The 19,859-nt window shown below is 32.1% G+C and overlaps 2 protein-coding genes across 3 annotated transcripts in view; both read right to left on the bottom strand.

The window, feature by feature from the left end:
* The window catches only part of LOC144850650 (centrosomal protein of 192 kDa-like), a 31,927-nt gene that overhangs the window by 691 nt on the left and 11,377 nt on the right, over window positions 1-19,859 (bottom strand). Inside the window, exons 20-21 of one of the 2 annotated variants that reach the window (XM_078707997.1) lie at window positions 19,397-19,587; window positions 18,677-18,716 (exon numbers count right to left, since the gene is read on the bottom strand). In XM_078707997.1, coding sequence (XP_078564123.1) covers window positions 19,399-19,587 — 189 coding nt within the window. In that variant the 3' untranslated portion in view covers window positions 18,677-18,716; window positions 19,397-19,398. Of the gene's footprint in view, window positions 1-18,676; window positions 18,717-19,396; window positions 19,588-19,859 lie in introns of those variants that run through there. The other variant, XM_078707996.1, reaches the window with a different exon arrangement.
* Window positions 1-19,859, bottom strand: part of LOC144850692 (chromosome transmission fidelity protein 8 homolog) — a 119,149-nt gene that overhangs the window by 98,928 nt on the left and 362 nt on the right. The gene's annotated exons all lie outside the window — the stretch shown is intronic.

Genomic DNA, 19,859 nt, shown 5'->3' with positions numbered 1-19,859 from the left:
AATATCAAATTGTCTCAATGAAAGTAAAAGAATTCTTATTTGAAAACGTAGGTAACAAAGTAACATACATAATACAGTGTGTAACAAACTACCTAAGGAGCTGTTCAAATTCAATATATAAACCGACAAAGGTTGCTATATAGATGTGAAAGAAGGCTCATGTGCATTGAATGTTAATACACTTGTAGATCTGTAATCGCATAATAAGATTTTATAGTGGAAATAAGATGCATAACATGAAATAACCTAATGTAGTAATAACAAATATACTATATATAAATTTAACAGCAACATTATCATTTATGGTATTGCCTTTCCAAAGGCTTTAATGGCTTTACATGCATTTTTCAGGGTTTTTAAGTCTTTGTTTTTCAAATACTTTGTTTGATACTGTTACAACACAAACACACAAAAAAAACTTTGTACTAACAAAAACATTCCTTAACGGAATATGCATTACTAGGGTTAGATTGGACATGAACTGTGAAAGTGCCAAGTTAAAAAATGTGCGCTCTCTCACCTCTGCTGAAACTTTACCAGTCATAAAATTTCAGAACCAGACATAGTCTCATAAAAATATGGACGCTGCCAACAGATAAGGAAAAAAAATACAGCTTCTTATAATTATATTGTGGTTTAACCTGTGTCTATAGAATTGGAAATCTAAACTGGGGGGTAGCGTTCATTTCCTTTTTCCAATGTTGTTTCATTTGGGACTTTTTCAACACCTTTATTTTGGGAATAAACACACAAAAAGAATTAGCGTAACCCTTGAAAACAGATTGATATGTCACTTTCAAGTCATACAAAATCTTCACCTCTTTGAAACGACACATTGTTCTGTCGTTAACTTTGTACAAAATCTAGATCACTTTGCCTGAAACATTCACAAAAAACACCTAGCAAATGAAAAACGAAAAACAAAAATGAAAGCCATTAAAGTATTTGTTTGATTTTATTATTGCAAGTTAGGTAATTTTAATTTATTAGGCCTACTACAGATATGCATACATTTCATCTCGATCAATATGATATATATATATATATAGTGACGACCTCCCATATACATATAATACATCTACGACATCATCCAGGCACAGAAAAATAAGAGGGAAGGAGGGGTACAGGGGGCGATCGTTAACAACGTAGTGAAACACAGTGCACAACATCATTGAGGTGATGTCATACTAATGTCATTGGATTAACAACAAAAAACTTCACTTGTTTACAGATTTAACATTCATGTTTTAGATTTATTATTTTCTATATTCATTTCAATTCTGTAAATTCTTCCCACCTCAACAAATCCATTCATACTGTGTTTTCATCAAAATCTTCTAATGTCATAAACATAATGCTGAAACCAGACATGTGATCATAAATTTTTTAATTACTTTTAGAAAGTTAATTAAAATGATGGAAAGAGATAGTACGACAAAACAGATGAGAATTTAAAATGCTGTCCTGCGTTTCAAGCGTGAGAGTGGAGAATGATGGGAAGCTATGGTAACAATTACATAATGTGAACGTAAAAAGATACCCCATGAGGTCCTTGACTTAGGGTGGCGAGACATGCTGTGGGTAAATCAATAGCACGACACACAGTAGACAGGTATGGATCAATGCTATACATGGCCTAGAAAGCGGTTGCGACCAATCAATGAAGCCACACATAGAAAAACCCAGTTTCTCATATAACTCTCTATTGATCCACATAGCTAGCTTTGTTTGTATTTGCTTAAAAGCTGGATCAATATCTTTGTCCTGTAGTGAACCATGAGATAAATGTACCCAATGTTGCAGGTGTGGTGTCTTTAGTATTTCTGGTGTCTGGTTTAACGGATCTCTATCCAGTTTGGCTGGATTAACTGAAATGAAACCCTTATAATTGGCGACAATAACATTTTATGCTCTGTTAACTGTGTTAATTATGTAGACAGCTCTCATGATAATAATAGATATCTTTCTATATATACTGTATATATATATATATATATATATATATATATATATATATATATATATATATATTATAATATTATAATAACTAAAAATAAAATGTGTACGTGACGAATTGAAATGTATGAATGTTTACAGACTGCTTTACTTAGAAAAAAAACTTTAATGTTTGTAAATTTGCTCAAGCAAATGAATTCTCTTTTAGAAATCAATAAAGTTTTACGGATTACTGATGAACTGTGATAAAGTGTGAAATAACGAAATAGTTTGTGACCCGAGTCTGTCTGGTAACCCATGTCATTTCTACCAATTTTGCCAGAAAATAGAAAGTTTTTCAAAAGCTGTACTTGGTATCCAGTCTGGGAATTTTCAACTGAAGAATTTGAACCATGATTATAACTGCAATAAACGCACATTTTATAGTGATCATGCACTAAGCACAAAATAATGACAAAGAGGTTGTTAATTTAATTGATTTCTACAACTTCCAATTAAAACTATTCTAATTATGATATACTTATTAATAAGTGGTTTATTGTATTGAATATGCAATGTACAGTACCTCTTATACTACCCTTACCATCATGTAATGTCACAACAATAAAACAGATACAACCTCTCTCAAACCGCAGACAAGGGTATCAAAATCCGGGTCAGTATGCGGTTAACCACAAACAATTAACTAATATTACTTTTTTTAGTGAAGCCTATTAGGCCCAGACAAAAATAATAAATTTTATAAATACCAGAATGTCAGCTCAGACAGATATCAAACAGACATTGGGAAATGACAGAAGGTAAGTCTGGGATTAAGATAAATTAATTTAAATTTAAGACATTTTAATAAATAGGTCTAGGATTAAGGTCTGGGATTGAGATAAAAATACAGTAAAAAGTATGGGATTAAGACAAATTAAATAGGTCTGACATTGAAATAAAAATATAGTATAATAGGTCTGGGATTGAGATAAAAATATATAGTAAAAAGTATGGGATTAAAACAAACTGAATAGGTCTGGGATTGAGATAAAAATATAGTATAATAGGTCTGGGATTGAGATAAAAATATATAGTAAAAAGTATGGGATTAAAACAAACTGAATAGGTCTGGGATTGAGATAAAAATATAGTAAATAGGTCTGGGATTGAGATGAAAATATAGAAATAAGGATAAGAATATTATCCATTACTGAGAGCAGCTCAATGGCAAGTTTATGGTAATATAATTGTTATGTGTGTCAAATGGTCAAATCAACAGAGTATCAAGGCACCTGAGGAAATGTAGGCAGAGAAATATAAGCAATTACATAATCGAGTTATGCTCTTCCTGGTTGGCAGTAAGCAGGCTCTCACAATTATCACTTTAGACATGTGAAATGATGCCTAATGCACAACAACATGACAAATGTAAAACAGTATTCAGTGCATTCAGTTTAAATCTTTTTATACATTTGTAAAAATACAAAAAATATTGTAATATATAAAATATATATAATTTGAAACTGAAAGGCAACTAAAACAACCACCCAATAATATACTGGAAATTAATTTATAAACGGTAAAGAGGAAATCTGTGAGAATAAGAAAAGATGCCTTAATTGAGATTTGAACCCAGAATCTTAACATGCAAGCATTAGACCACTGGGATTTCACGGTACTATTTCTGTATAGTTTTTTATTCTATACAAAGTTCAACAAAGAAAACCAATTAAAACAAATGCTAATGGTAAGAAACACAGTGTTAATTAAAACAGATTTTGAACAAAAATAACAAATAAAAATAATCTATTGTATAAAAATTAAAAAAGTAGTTCCAAATGGTAAAGGTTATACAAATATGCAGTACTATTTTTGTTATAATATCAATAATTGTACAACAATTTTTATGTGTAAAATCACAGACAAAAATAAGATCACTACAATCACTACTTAGATTGAATACCTTTACCAGGTGTTGTAATAATCTAATAATATATCTTAGCCCTAATATAAATAATATCCTGGCAACCCATCCTCACTGGGGGTCCCCTTCTCACATCCCGTCTGAACATTTTACATCAGACTTTGTTGTTGCAAAAAGTACAAAGGGTGGCAGACAGCTGACCCATATATGTGTCTGTCTGGAACCATGTGGTTATTGATGGTGATCTCGCCATGTGGAGTGTAATTGGTTCTGTCTGGCATGAGACATCGCACTCCGTGAGCGTCTCATGAATCCAAAACAGGACTGTTGTCCATCCTCACATAAATGAAGCATACCTGGAGATTGCTGCACGTCACATTCAATGTTCCGTAAACAAGCATGTAAAAGTTTGCCAGGGGCCTTTCGGATGTAAGCCAAAACAAAATTTGGAAGTTGTTGATAGAAAATCTGTAATTTTCAATTACTGGAATATTATAATAGAAAATTACTGTTCCTGGTAGCCTAGTTAGATAGAAGTTTGTATAACATAATATAAACTAACCTAGATATGTAAGTTGGGTTATTAGATTAGATGTAGAGATATGGGTAAAAAATGAAGTATGGATTTTATTTCAGTTGTTGTCATGGTATAGCTGACACAAAGAAACGAAAATCAATTTTAAAGGTTGATTAAGAAATTAGTTTGTATATTATAATTAGACTTTTGATGCAAAATATAAATAAGATTTGCTTGCACTATCATGGATAGGGTGATGGAGGAACAAAGAACAAACCAGGAAGGAGATAAATAAACCATGAATGAGAAGAAGTAACCCTACATGAGGCATATGGGAAAGAAGGAACCATGAAGGAAAAGAAGGAACCAGGAAGGAAAAGAAGGAACTTGGAAGGAGAAGGAACCAGGAAGGAACTTGGAAGGAGAAGAAGGAACGTGGAAGGAGAAGGAGCCAGGAAGGAAAAGAAGGAACTTGGAAGAAGGAACCAGTAAAGAAAAGAAGGAACTTGGAAGGAGAAGAATAAACTTGGAAGGAGAAGGAACCAGGAAGGAAAAGAGGGAACTTGGAAGGAGAAGGAACCAGGAAGGAGAAGAAGGAACTTGGGAAGGAAAAAGAACCAGGAAGGAAAAGAATTAACTTGGAAGGAGAAGAAGGAACTTGGAAGGAGAAGGAACCAGGAAGGAAAAGAATGAACTTGGAATAAGAAGGAACCAGGAAGGAAAAGAATGAACTTGGAATGAGAAGGAATCAGTAAAGAAAAGAAGGAACTGGGAAGGAGAAGGAATCAGGAAGGAAAAAAAAATTCACTAGAAGAATTAAACAGGAAGGAAGCGAGAAGAACTTAGAAGAAGAAACTAAACTAAATGGAAACATGGGTAAGAAGGCACCAGAAGGAAAAGAAGGAACTAGGAAGTAAACAAAAGCTCAGTAGAATGAAACAGGAAGGAAGTGAGATTATAGAAAGAAAAGAAGGAACCAAAAAGGAGAGGAACCATAAGTGAAAGAAGTAACCAGTCAGGAGAGGATCTATAAGAGAAGTAACTCTTCTTTCAAGATCCACTAGACAACCTTTCTAATAAAGAGAACAAGAATGTAAATCATAATATAACATAGATTCACACTCAAACTCATATTTAATCTGTCACAATTAAATGTTTGACAAAGCATTGTGCCACTATCTGTTTGATGTCAACATTGTCAAGAGTGATAAACAATGATGACAACCAACACAATTGTTGTTGAGCAGTATGTAAAATGTATCTTTGCAATTTTTAACATTAATCATGATTTTACATAATGTTTGACAATGTGAAGTGGAGCTGTGTGTGATGGGGTTAGGAGTATTCAAAACACTACTACAGCTGTCTCTATTTAAATTAACTGAGGTATTTATAAGACGTAGACATGAAGTACCCGGGGAAGAGTTATTGAGTCCTTCCTGGTGCATCCGTTCCCCACTATGAACGCTGTCCAAGTTTGAAAGAAAACAAAGTTGATACCTGTATCAAATTTCATGACAACACAAGTATCGGATAACACCTAACAACATGCAGCTTGGAACATTCCCAGCCGTATGAGGGTGCTATAATGAATGTTTTGACAAGAGAAGATTAAAATTTTTTTGACGTTTTGTATTATGCTGACTTTGTCATGTAATAAACCAGAAAGACAACTTTTTAAGTTAACTTAGTAAAGATATGGTGGCGAGTGGTAGATTTTATTTAAAAAAAAAATTTAATTTGTTCTTAAATGTTACACTCAGGGGCGAGACAGGATCCACTCCCCTCTGTTGACTTTTTAATGTTGGATACTTTAATTTAATATGAATCATGTTATTATATAAGAAATAAAGTTACAGTATACAAATATATTAATATCTTATACATTCAATCTTCAATACTTTATGATATAAATACATTTTATAAGCCAATATAAAACCAGAAATTGAGACAATAAGAAGACATTAGAAAAGATAAATTAGGAAATTATGGGGACACAAGTGACGAATGCTAGCTTAACGGTTAAATCATGTGAACATGTATTAATGTAATTCGTTAAGAGTCTTGCGAAACCCATTTCACGAGCAAAGTAACATTTTATTACCATCAGTCATTTGGAAAAGGGAGCTTAATAAAAGAAAAACCTGTCATTTAGTAGACTGTATAAAATGTATTATGTCTGGAAGAAAGAACATTAAAAATGCTTTATGATCTCAGAATGGTCAAACATGAAAAGGATTGGTTTATATGAATGTTACACAAATGTATTAGGATAATGCTACTGTTGTTACAACATTGTCTACAATTTACAAAGGAGAACATTAAACCTATAAAACTGTCTCGAGAACGGTCAGATAAAAATTACAAGAGGCTATTACGTTTGCTGCGTGAGCAAACTTTCCAGTTATTATTGATCATGTGAAAATAGTTTATTTCAGTTACTGCAGTAACTAATTTTTTTTTTATTGCAATAACATTTTATGATGCTAACACTTCAAAAAAGTAATAATAAATAAATGCATACAGGTTTAGAACAAATTTAGTTACTGTAGTAACTGAAGTTAAATAATACATTTTACATGGTCCCTTACTAGAATATCTATTTAAAAGTTCTGTAGAATTTGAGAACATCTACAGAAACTTATTATTATTATTATTTGAGGAAAAACTGCTATTTAGTATATTACGATTTTTGTTTGATGAAACTTGGCAGTTATTACTAGGAGGATGCATTTTAAAAAAATTGTGCAAAATGTTATAAACATTCTACCAAAAAAACTGTTTTAAATTTTAAATGGAGAAATAAAAATACCCTATTTAGTATTATTATGATTTTTGTTGATGAAACTTGGCAGTTATTACTAGTATGCATTTAAAAAAAAATTGTGCAAAATGTTATAAACATTGTACTATAAAAACTGTTTTAAATTTTAAATGGAGAAATAAAAATACTTTGATATTAATACTAATGCTGCAACATTATCAAAATAGTATTTTATACTAGGATTGATTTCAGAATGTTGTGTAGAATTCTACAAACTTTTTAAAGTAATAATCAAAGTTCATTCAAAATCCTATGAGGTTATTACGGAATGTTGTGTGAAACGAACATAGCACTAATATGTCACAAACTTGCAAATGAAGATCAGTGGCAATCTTATAAGGTTAATTACAAAAGTTGCACGATTACAAATTGTAACAGAATGTAAAGAGTAATGTAAAAAAGTCAAATTGGAAGGTGTAGAATTCCTGAAATTTTATAAAGCACCTGGTTCAAAGATCTAAAGGGGAATGAAAGAGGTAGGAAAGAAAAAAGACACAAAATGCTATGCTGGCATCCATCATAAAGTCTAGCAAGACACACACAACAAGTCTAAAAATTAAATTAAGTTTTATAAGAAAATTTAATGTCAACAATGGTTGCATTATTCATTATTTATAGGTAATTTATAAAAAATTTAAAATTTTATTTCAAGAAATATATTTATACAAAAATAAATTATTACACAGTAACTATCAATCATATATTATCTAGCATACAGTACATCCATCCTATATTAAACTCACAACCCTGATATTGTTGTTACTTTTTATAGCATTTTCCACTGATGACATCATCACTGTGTATTAAGCACCTAACAACAGGATAACATTATTACAACATAAATTACTGCATAGCCGACCATCCATATTCCTTCATAATGTTGCCTATATCTAGGCTGCAAAGTTATAGATCCGCAGTTGACCAGACTAATCACCATCGCCTGTCTGAAGTCAGACATAATCTAAGTTGACGTGATGAATGTACACGGCGCATATTTCACTACCTGAGAATACGACTTTAACGATAATGATGCATGAACATCAAGTAAATGACTTTCCAGGGAGCGATAAACTGTATTCGTCTTTCGAATCTATATCGGGTCTTCTACCTGTTAGTTCATTTTTTATTTGGAATGAATGCGATACAAAGGGCTACGGAAACAGAATGGAACAGTATATATAAGGTGGGAAGGATAAAGAGACAGGAAGATAAAACATTCAATGTATAGGTACAGCTTTCAATCAATCAATCTAATGTACAATGACTGGTGCGTATATAATGATTTGTGACTAACATGTGAAATATTTACATGCACAAAATGACTGGAAGGAAGTTGCGATGACTGGGACCTGAATATAACAAATTACCACATTTATTCAAATTATTTGAATAAATGCCCTTATTTGAATAAACGCCTCACCTCCCACACCCTTATAGAACATCGTTTGGAATAATAATAGCGCATAAGCAAGCTCTCAATGCACTGCACATTATTACTCCGGTCATTTTTTGGATTAAACATGTATGGAAACATACTCCCATAATAATGCAGCTAGTAATCAGCGCAAAGTTGTGTCTTGGTACCCATTTATACACCTGGGAGAGGCAAATTAAAGTAAAGTGTCCTGTCTAAAGATACAAGCAATGCGACTAGAGTTGGATTCGAACCTCGATCAGTAATCCAACGTCTAACACACACCCTCACATGAATAAATGGCCCCTTCAAATAATAATTATTTTTTTCATGCATGTACAAACAAATGTTTTATAAACACATTTCTATTTTTAGTAGAAATGAATTCATTGACTACCATTATCTACAATTGACCAAGTATTTTTTACTGTAGTTTATCACTTCTTGATACGAATATTTATGGATTTGATTAAACACCAAAAAAAATCAAGGCCCATTCTCCGGAGGGCAAACATTATGAGTTAATATTATTATGCAAGATTTCTTATGTAATGTTTTAGCAATAAAAAAATACTGCTGCTTTAAACAAGCACTCAACCAACCAAATGAATGTTTTAAACCACCGACCCATGACAGATTAGGTCAGAGGTTAGAAGTTACATAATTAGAATGTTGAGAACATAGCCAATATTTATGGATTTGATTAAACACTAAAAAAAAATCAAGGCCCTCTTGAATAAATGCTTCCCTAAAAACCCTCTTGAACAATATACGCCCTGGAGCATTTATTCAAATCAATACGGTACTCAATAATACCCCTTTCACACCAAAAGCAAACTCTGGTGACACTCTGGAGTTGACGCCCCATTTTTTTTTTATGTGAAAGGTAAAATCAAACAGCTGAACATTCTCCGGAGGGCAAACTGCAAGGACACACCGCTGTCAAAATAGAGGGCGGTATTTACGATTACGATCACAAACTTTGGGGTGTCTCTGGAGATCACTGCAGAGTTTTGGTGTGAATGGGGTATAAGTGTCCTGACCACCGTAACTATCTAACAATACTAATATACAGTACAAGAATGTTGGCCGAATGATTATCAAACTTCACACTGCTACATTAAAAATATTTAGATGACCAATCATCTCTTTTTGTAATAAAAAAAACTTGATGCATGTGAATGCAATATTAGGACGTGACTGTAAACTCAAATGAACTTCCGATTCCTACATCGGCGACAGACTAATTGGAAGTAACATTCTAAGCTTATTAGTTTCGGAGCATGCAATTATTCTAAAAAAAAACCAAGAGGGGATGTACACTTATAATAGCTAAAATACAAAAGTGTGTCTAGTATTTTCTGAAGCTACAGTACCTGGGGTTGTATGAGCCTGTCTAAATTGTATTTTTCGAAATAATTAACTTTTGGCCAGTGTGTATAAAAATGCCCATCCTATACTAAACAAATTCTAATGGTTCGATTGACATTTGAACAGATAACCAGACAGATTTAAATTTAAATTTAAAAAAATTATAAATAGATATGCTTAATGCTACATTTTGTTGACAATGTATCTATATTGTAATACATCTGAACTTCTCCTTAATGAACTTTGTCATTTACAAACTGTTTTAAAACCAAGAGAAATGGGAAGATCGACTGTAGTACGATGGCCAACGATACATTACAATAACCCTAGGTAACATCTTGTCTGCTATCTTAAGACAGAAAACAAATTAGTCTGTAAAAGCATTTCAAAATCAGTGGTGATATAAATTGTTGGCAAAACATCAGTGCTTTTTGAGTTTTGAAAAAAAGGGAGTTCCCCTTAGTCTCTTTTGACTTAAAGTGTCCCTCTAGGAATGTAGACAGTTTAGAAGATAACTATGCACTATATCAATGGTTGGAATGGATAGGGGGTTTCCCCTCATGTACTTTCTCTATCGCCTTTTCTACCTTAGGGGTGTTTTTAAGGAAATTAATTAAGCAGTATATGAATGAGTATGGGCGTTTCTTTGTTTTTTTTTTATATATATACATACTGAAAAGTAGTCAAAATTATAATCATAAATCTATCTAAGTTAAAATTTTAAAAGATATAATTTTAGTATTATAATGTATGCAAATTCTAACATAAATTGATGTTTAAAAAAAGATCATGACAGAGTAGATAATGTTCATAATTAACACATCTTTAAAAAAAATTTGCGGAAAGGTAACCATTGAAGTGTAAAGAGATAATAAATTTTACAGACATGTTTTTTATTTTCCTGCATAATACTGTGCAATTACTTTGCCATCCTGATCACTTTATCATTGCTGTCATCACTTCATCATTGCTGTAAAGTGTCATCACTTCATCGTTGTTCTCATCACTTCATCGTTGCTCTCATCACTTCATCATTGTTTTCATCACTTTATCATTGCTGTCATCTCATCACTTCATCGTTGCTCTCATCACTTCATCATTGTTTTCATCACTTTATCATTGCTGTCATCACTTCATCGTTGTTCTCATCCCTTCATTGTTGCTCTCATCACTTCATCATTGCTGTCATCACTTTATCATTGCTCTCATCACTTCATCATTTCTGTCACTTGACAGCACACCGTCCCCATCACTTCATCATGATTTTCATCACTTCTCTATCATTTCATCACTTCACCATCATTGTCACCAATTCATCACAACTATCATCACTTTTACAAACATACAGTTCATTCAACATTATTAAGCATATATACAAATTCTGTGGTGACTTACTTTTGCTTTTAATTTAAGTTTTTATTTGGTTGAAACATTATGAGTTAATATTATTATGCAAGATTTCTTATGTAATGTTTTAGCAATAAAAAAATACTGCTGCTTTAAACAAGCACTCAACCAACCAAATGAATGTTTTAAACCACCGACCCATGACAGATTAGGTCAGAGGTTAGAAGTTACATAATTAGAATGTTGAGAACATAGCACATGCCTGCAGGCCAATTGGCTAGACAACAGAGCATACAGGTAACATTTCAACAGTTATCATTCAGTTATGACTCATGCAAATTATGTATCTGGAGTCTGCTTGAAAAACTGGCAACCAATCTAGAAATGAGGTTGTCTACAGGGATGCACTTGAAAATAAGAACAAACTTTGGTTTATAAAACTTCAGGTAAATGATTGAAAATTTGCTGTGAAAATTACTATTATCTTAAGCGTATTATACTTTGTTATTTATTGTCTTTTCCTGAACTGATTAGGTATCTCCATACAATTAATATTTAAAAAACATTAAAATCATACCTCTTTTTTGAGGCATAAGAAATCTGATTCTAAATCAGGTACTGTATGTGCTTTTAGTAGATATGTGTGCTATATAAATTATTATTATTATTATTATTTATTTTTTCCCCTTCTTTCAAGGTTATGTTCAAATGTTTCATTATAATATGTTACTTATACTGTTTTATATTATATTATTTATGTGTATATATGTACTCTTATGTACTATCGATTGATAAATGCTGTTGTTAAACCTATCCAAACAAGCATAATTTTGATTTGGCAAAATAGTTGAAAAGCATTTGCAAGTTTACTTGCTAGTTTGTGTAAATTTGTTTGTATAGTAATAAGCAAAATGTAGTACTGTATCAGTACATATGAACAAAACATTGATGAGATGATAAAAAAAATGATCAAAGTCTAAACCATTGTAAACAAAATACAATAGCTGTACTAAATGGAGATACATGAATTCAATGAATTTGTAGCTAGGAGAGGGAAAGCAGAGTAAGAAATGTTTAGTTTTATCAGTACTGTATTGTGTATGAATATACTGTATACAGAAGAAATGATAACAGTCTGAGCTTTGATTTTAAAGCCATTGTGTCCATAAATAATAGCTGTACTGAAATATAGGATGAGAAGCAATGTTCATTTTTTACGATTCAATACGATATTAAAGATAATATGTCTGTCTATGGATATCTATTTCACAATCACTGTTTAAACAATTACCTATGGTTATAGAGGTTATAAAATATTTATAATTTGGTTTGGGAATATGTATTTGTACTCTGGTATCATTTAATGAATACAAAAAAAGGTTTGTTGGATTTCAAGGCGTTAGCTAGACACATTTAAAGTAAACTGTGAATGAACATTGATATATACATAAAGAATCACAATGGCTTGGCTCACTATTTCTCAGTTTGTTTTATATTATCTGTCATATAAAACTTATTACTGAACCTTCTGTTGTGTTCAAAATGATTTCAATGCTTTTACATGCCTAATTTGGATTATAACCTGTAAAAATAATTATCTGAATTATTTGAATGTATTTATATGAAACAAGAACAAGAACATGAAAGGAAGTCGTTATAAAGTGCAATATCTCTTCATACACCTGTACTAGTATGTTAACAATACACTGCTTTGTTTATTCTGGAAAGAGCAAGATATCTATTCACGAATAAAAAGATTGAAAGTGGTAAATAAGAAAGGTCGCAGACATTATTCACTTTGCAACATACAAAGAGTTAATTTAACAAAAAAAGAAGTGGGTCACATTTGCAAGGAAACTAGAAAGTTTTTTATCAAGGATAAAAAGATATATATATGATCCTAGTATTATACATTGAATACCATGCTTTAATGCCATGATGTTGTTATGACTAGCCAAAGTGACAGGATTTAAAAGGAAAGAATCTGATTGGTTAACAGTAGCACTTTCTAAAAACCAATAGAAACAAGTGTATTAGTACTGTCTAGATATTATAGACAGATGTAGAAAAAGATGATAGAAGAGGACATAAGATGTCAAGAAGAGGAGAGGATGAGAAGAAAGATAAGGACATGTTTATAAAGGAGAAAAGGACAGCATGTAAAGGAGAAAGAGAGGAAGTAAGAGTACAAGATGTATATAGGACAAGATAATAAAAAAGAGGAATGGATGAGAATAAAGCGGAGAGGTTGTAAAAAAGAAAAAAAGGAGAGGTTTTAAAGATGAAGAAAAAGGAGAGGGTGCAAAGAAGAAGAAAGAGGAGAAGCTGTAAATAAGAGGAGAGGTTGCAAAGAAGAAAGGAGAGGTTGCAAAGAAGAAGAAAAAGGAGAGGTTGCCAAGATGAAGAAAAGAGAGGTTGTAAAGAAAAAGAAAGAGGTTGTAAAGAAGAAGAAAGATGAGAGGCTGTAAAGAAGAACAAAGGGGAGAGGTTGCAAAGAAAAGAAGAAAAAGGAGAGGTTGTAAAGAAGAAGAAAGAGGAGAGGGTGCAAAGAAGAAGAAAGAGGAGAAGCTGTAAATAAGAGGTGAGATTGCAAAGAAGAAAGGAGAGGTTGCAAAGAATAAAGAGGAGAGGTTGCCAAGATGAAGAAAAGAGAGGCCGTAAAGAAGAACAAAGGGGAGAGGTTGCAAAGAAGAAAAAGGAAAGGTTGTAAAGAAGAAGAAAGAGGAGAGGTTGTAAAGAAGAAGAAAGATGAGAGGCTGTAAAGAAGAACAAAGGGGAGAGGTTGCAAAGAAGAAAAAGGAGAAGTTGTAAAGATGAAGAAAAAGGAGAGGCTGTAAAGTAGAAGAAAGAGGAGACGTTGCAAAGAAGAAAAAGGAGAGGTTGCAAAGAAAAAGAGGAGAGGTTGCAAAGAAGAAGAAAGAGGAGAGGTTGCAAACAAGAAAAGAGGAAAGGGTTAGCAAAGAAGAAGAGGAGAGGTTTCAAGGAAAAGGAGAGGTTGGGTAAGAAAAAAAGAGGATGTAAAGAAGAATGAGGAGAGGATGTAAAGATGAATGAAGAGAGGATGTAAAGAATTTAAAGGAAAAAAGTATAGAAAAGGTGTTAAGAAATCGTAGACCGAATTTAACATAAATATATTTATAGACATATCATAGCGTGAGAAGCTTAAATCATTACCAAAATACAAACACGAAACTAATTCATTAATTCATATAAAATTTAAATACAGTGATGGCAGATGTTTATGTCAGATGTAATGTTTTACTAACGATTATACGAGAATAAAGTTGAAAAACTTGTTCTTCGAACCACAATCAATAACTCTCCTCCTAAAAACTGTCTAGACACGAATAATAACAAAACATAATTTACCAAGCAACAATTGAAATAACATGAATGTATAATCTGTTTATTTGGAAGTGAATGCAAACTTCATGATCTTAATCTCCCTATTCACCATTTTCTGTATTATTCATGTATTAAATTTGTAAAGGATTATTCTGGAAAATAATGTCTGGCAAAACATTTCATAAATTGTATCTCACATGAATTGATTATTTAATAAAGTAGTGTAAGTTTATTTAAACTACGCAAGTAATAATACAGATCATAAAATTAAATTGTAATTTTGACAATGCGGCATGAGCTATGTAATCTTGTGTCTTTCAACAAGATGTTTTATTAACTACCTCGTTCATTGAATAAGAAACTAAGCCATTGATTCCTGTGTACTGAATATACATATGCATGAACAAAGCCTGTAGCCAGGATTTTTAAAAGGGGTTCGTTTTTCAACAAAGGGAGAAAAAATCGTCACAAGCTAGGCTGTTAGGCCTATATACCATGACTTCCTCTGCTGGTCTCTAGTTAAAAAAAGCACTTCAAGACAAAAATGTTTGAATGTTTGTATTTTTGTGAGGGTCCCTAATGATCAGATTCGGCCGGATGGACCACCCTTGTAAAATATTGTTGCACAAATCCCCCAGTTCCTCCCTCCACCACGAGCGCTGAGCTTAATGATACAGAGCTAGCTACAACACTAAGAAGATAGAAGGGAATGTGGCCTGGTGCCATTGGTCTAAATTGAACACCCTTAAATAACAATTTTGTATGCACAAATCATACACAGAGAACAACCTGGAATTCTTATTTATATGGAGGTTACTGTACACTCTAATCAGCTTTAGAGTACAGAGAAACTGTCAATAAGTTCACCCATACAAGACACAGCATGGAAAGTGATACTATTTTCTATTCAATATTCTATTTTTGTAATACCATGGCAACAATAAAAGAAAAGCTTCTGATCATTGAGAAGTAAAAGTAGCAACACAACAATGAAACAATACAAAAGCAACATAATATTTCAATTATTCAAAGTGAATTCTTCATAACCTATTTTAGTATTGTAAGTGCCTCATGGTGTTTTAATTTCAAACATGCTCATATTATAGAATAAGTGCCACTTTTTGGATAAGTGGCTTTCTATTACTACTGCATGGTATTGTGCACGTACAAACCTGAGAATAATTTCCAGTTGCCTTTTACACACACAAAGAACTCTGAATGACTACTATTATTCTTTCAAATTGTTTTGACTAAATATTATAAATTTGTTTAGCGAATCATTATGTGGCTCCAAGGAATGAGTGAATATAATCATTTTTAAACATTTTTCCTATTACTCTTTTCTAATCATGATTACTGATATGATTTAAAGGACGCAATGCAAAAATGTAGGCCCATTGCAAGTAATTTGCCCAATCACAACGTAAAGGATTATCACAAATCCTGTAGTGATTGGTCAAATTATTTGTGTTATTATTATGTCTTATTAGTGTTGCATCCTAGTGGGAACCAAGTTTATAATAAACCAAGTGGAAATTGTACATCTTGAAAATATTGAAACAAATTATATTTATAGTGTATTAATTCCATTTGTCAGTATTGCTTTCACATTAAGTTTTATTGGATTATGGGAAAAGAATGTAATCACACTTGTATAAACATTGATTAACTGTTTTAATATGTTTAAGAAATATTACGAAATCTTATGTAAACCAATGGTACATATCAAATGAATGGATGTCGGAAGCCATGCTGATGCATCATCAATACCCGATTCTCTGTGCTGTATCTACACATATGACAATATTTCCCCAGTATCATAGGAACATTCCATAGTACAGGATCTAATGTGTCTCACATGTGGTTCCTGTATCATTTAAGTGTATGTGAAACACATGTGTTGCTATATTACAGAATTTTCCGATGATACTGGAGGAATATATATAGAGTACTGAGAATCAGGTATACATGGATGCAATATTGAAAACAGATATTAAAAATTAACACCATATTGATTTTTAATAAATTTGGATTTGATATGAATTTACTTTATAATAATAATAATAGTAATAAATAAAAAGTTATAACAACTGGCATTACAGAGAAATACACACAAAAGTTTCTAGGATATCCAACAATTTCCCATTGGGGCTATGTTTACAAATCACACCAAAAAAAATAAAGAGAAAATAAATGCCTGTAAGAAATATCCATTGGAAAAGACACCTGCAATGGAAGATGGTGTCTAAAGCTCTGTCTACACTATCAAACGGTATGTGAGAGAAACATTTGATGTGCCCATATTATATATGGACATGATGATGTCATATCACTACCATATTTTCACATATCACTATCATATTTTTTTGTGATAGTGTAGACAGAGCTTAACGACACATTTTAAAATTACTTATGCACAATCAGAAAAAATTCTATTATTAGATGATATTATATCTGGACAATGCTTAATATATTGAAAATGATGGATAAAGTGAGAAAATAAATGGCCAACAGAAATGTCAACTGCGCTGTTATGTTGTGAAGTATACTCTATTATCTGTCTAGACAGGATTAATTTGTATGTCATATTATATACTGTCTGATGTTGCTAAAGCCTAGTTCTAAGTAAATGACGGGCTTACGAATGACGAGAATGACGAATTTAATGAGATTGAGAATGACAAATTTTAACGAGAATGACGAATAACAAGAATCACGAAACATTTCTTCTAAATATTTAATTTTGAAGAAGAATTCTGTGGATATCATAATCTACAAAAAATCATGAAAACTTGATTCAAAAATCATCAAATGTTACAATCATTTTCAAATTCAAATAATTAATGAGAATGTGCACAATCAAACATAGACATTTTATGTGTCTTTAAATATAGTAGTGTTTATTTATTTTTTCAAGTATATCATTATTATATATTGAAATTATTAATCAAGATTATTTATTATAGTAACAATACTTGGATGTGAACAGCGTAAACCTGTTACAGCGTGAACCAAAAGTATTTGATATGCCTGAGCATTGCCTTATGTTGTGATTAGATATAATACTGTATCATCTTTCAAATACACAGACATAGTAGTAATTGCACACATTCAATGGAAAACATTCTCACGATAAAATATCACCATCGGCAACAAATAAACAATGTACTACCGCCTTTAAATCTGCCTTGAAAACCCATCTTTTTCCTTCGAATTGAGCTCTCTCATATTGATTATTACTGCTGGAATTGGCAAATTCGTATTATTATTCATACAAAAAGAGCGCTCTCATTAACAGAAGGTGAGAAACGAAGAATTTATAATATTAAAATATTTTTTTTTACTCAAAATTTGTCGTGAATGAAATGGTATTAACCCAAATTCAAAGACACTTTATAAAGTCAAAATTAGATGACAAAAAGTATGTGATGATGAATTTGTCTACATTATCAAACTTTATGTGACAAAAAAATATGGACATGATGATGTCATATCACTACTAAATTTGGGCATATCACTACTATATTTGGGCATATCACTACCATTTTTGTAAAACTAGTTTGATAGTGAAGACAGAGCTTTAGTTAATTTTGATAATGTTTGGCAATTTGCAATGTCTGTCTACCAGTATATTGACCAGAAGGACATTGACATTTCATTAATATGTGTTAAATAAAACATCATTAAGCATGGTCACATTCTCAAATTCCTAGAATGTTTATTTCTAGAGCACATTAAGATAATTTGTCTGGCTTTAAATGAGAACCACGAAGTGTTTACTCACATAAGAGTGGGATACAATACACAGGTTTAATCAAAGATTGTGGGAGTGGAAGTGGAGGTTGGCAGTTTGAATCCTTTCAGCTGATTCACATTACTGTAGGCAAATTCCATGATACAGCATCTCATGTATCATAGACCTTCCATGATACAGGCAACACACACGAGATGTTGTATTACATAATATACCTATGTTACTGGACAAATAATGTTTTTCCTCAACCAGGGATATAAATAGGTACACGCTGGAAGCTACCTATGATGGGTAAGTGATTCTTAAAGAGCTACATAAACTTATGAACAATGCTTATGGAAAGCACAAGTCTTCAACAAGGATTTTCACTGCTTTAACAGGCATCATAAAAAAAAAATCTTATATGCATATATCTGTGTCATTATAAATGTATTTACATCTCACAAATAGCATTTGACGTCAAGCCTCTGGCCAATCTAAAACATGATATACTTAACACTGTCCATGAGTGCATAGAATAATAGAGTAAAATACACTCAACAAAAGTTTGTGACAATGCTAAAGGGAAGTAGACAGTAGCTGAGAGGTTATTCAAGTTCAAGCTGTCTGTCTCATCGATACACTTTGACCTTTATGAGTGGCTTCTATATTTCACTAGCAATTATGTCTGACAAACATTTAAAGAGTAAATATATACTCCTGGAAACCTGATTTGAATATAATGTGATGTTTCAAAATAGAGGGGGTAGTTAGTAGAACATGCTAAAGATGTACAATACAAACTATTGATTTTTTATTGGTAGAATTTTTAATGTAAAGATTTCACATGCTGACCTTTATACAGGATATCTAATATTTTATTTGTTTTATAAGTTTTTCTAAATATGGCACTTAATGATCAGTTCTTTCACTGCATAAGCCACCTTTTAAGATGGTAATAAATATTTGGTAGATACCCTTACCTTTAGACAGCTTTTGCTTCTAACTTGATGGTCAGTTTCTCGTTTAAACTTGTCTGGATGACCACCATTCCGGAATATTTGCCAGATTGAGTCGGCTTGAAGAAGATCGGAAGACGGGCGTAGACCTGCGACTTGATTACATGCTTGAAGTGTTTAATTGCAAATGGAGGCTTTGGACTCAGAAATTTAACCTTAATGGTGGAAACGAATAGCATTTATCCACAGTTATTAGCAAATAGTTGTAAGGCAAGATGTTGTAAGGTGCTAAAGAGATTATAGACGTCTCATGGTAAGTTTCAACAAGGTAAGGGCATGTGACAAGACCTTTAAGCAGACCTCAATGTGCCGAGTGAACAGACTTACAGTATATAGATGGACTTTAAGTGGCTAGAGCAAAAGGGCTGGTTGCCCCACACATCTCCATCCAGAAGGCTTTGGACCTTAATGGTGGAAACGAATAGCA

This window comes from Antedon bifida, chromosome 8, assembly GCF_963402885.1.
Source record: "Antedon bifida chromosome 8, ecAntBifi1.1, whole genome shotgun sequence".
Taxonomy (NCBI): domain Eukaryota; kingdom Metazoa; phylum Echinodermata; class Crinoidea; order Comatulida; family Antedonidae; genus Antedon; species Antedon bifida.
Note: the sequence above shows the minus strand (reverse complement) of the source record. Positions and strands in the feature narration are given on the sequence as shown.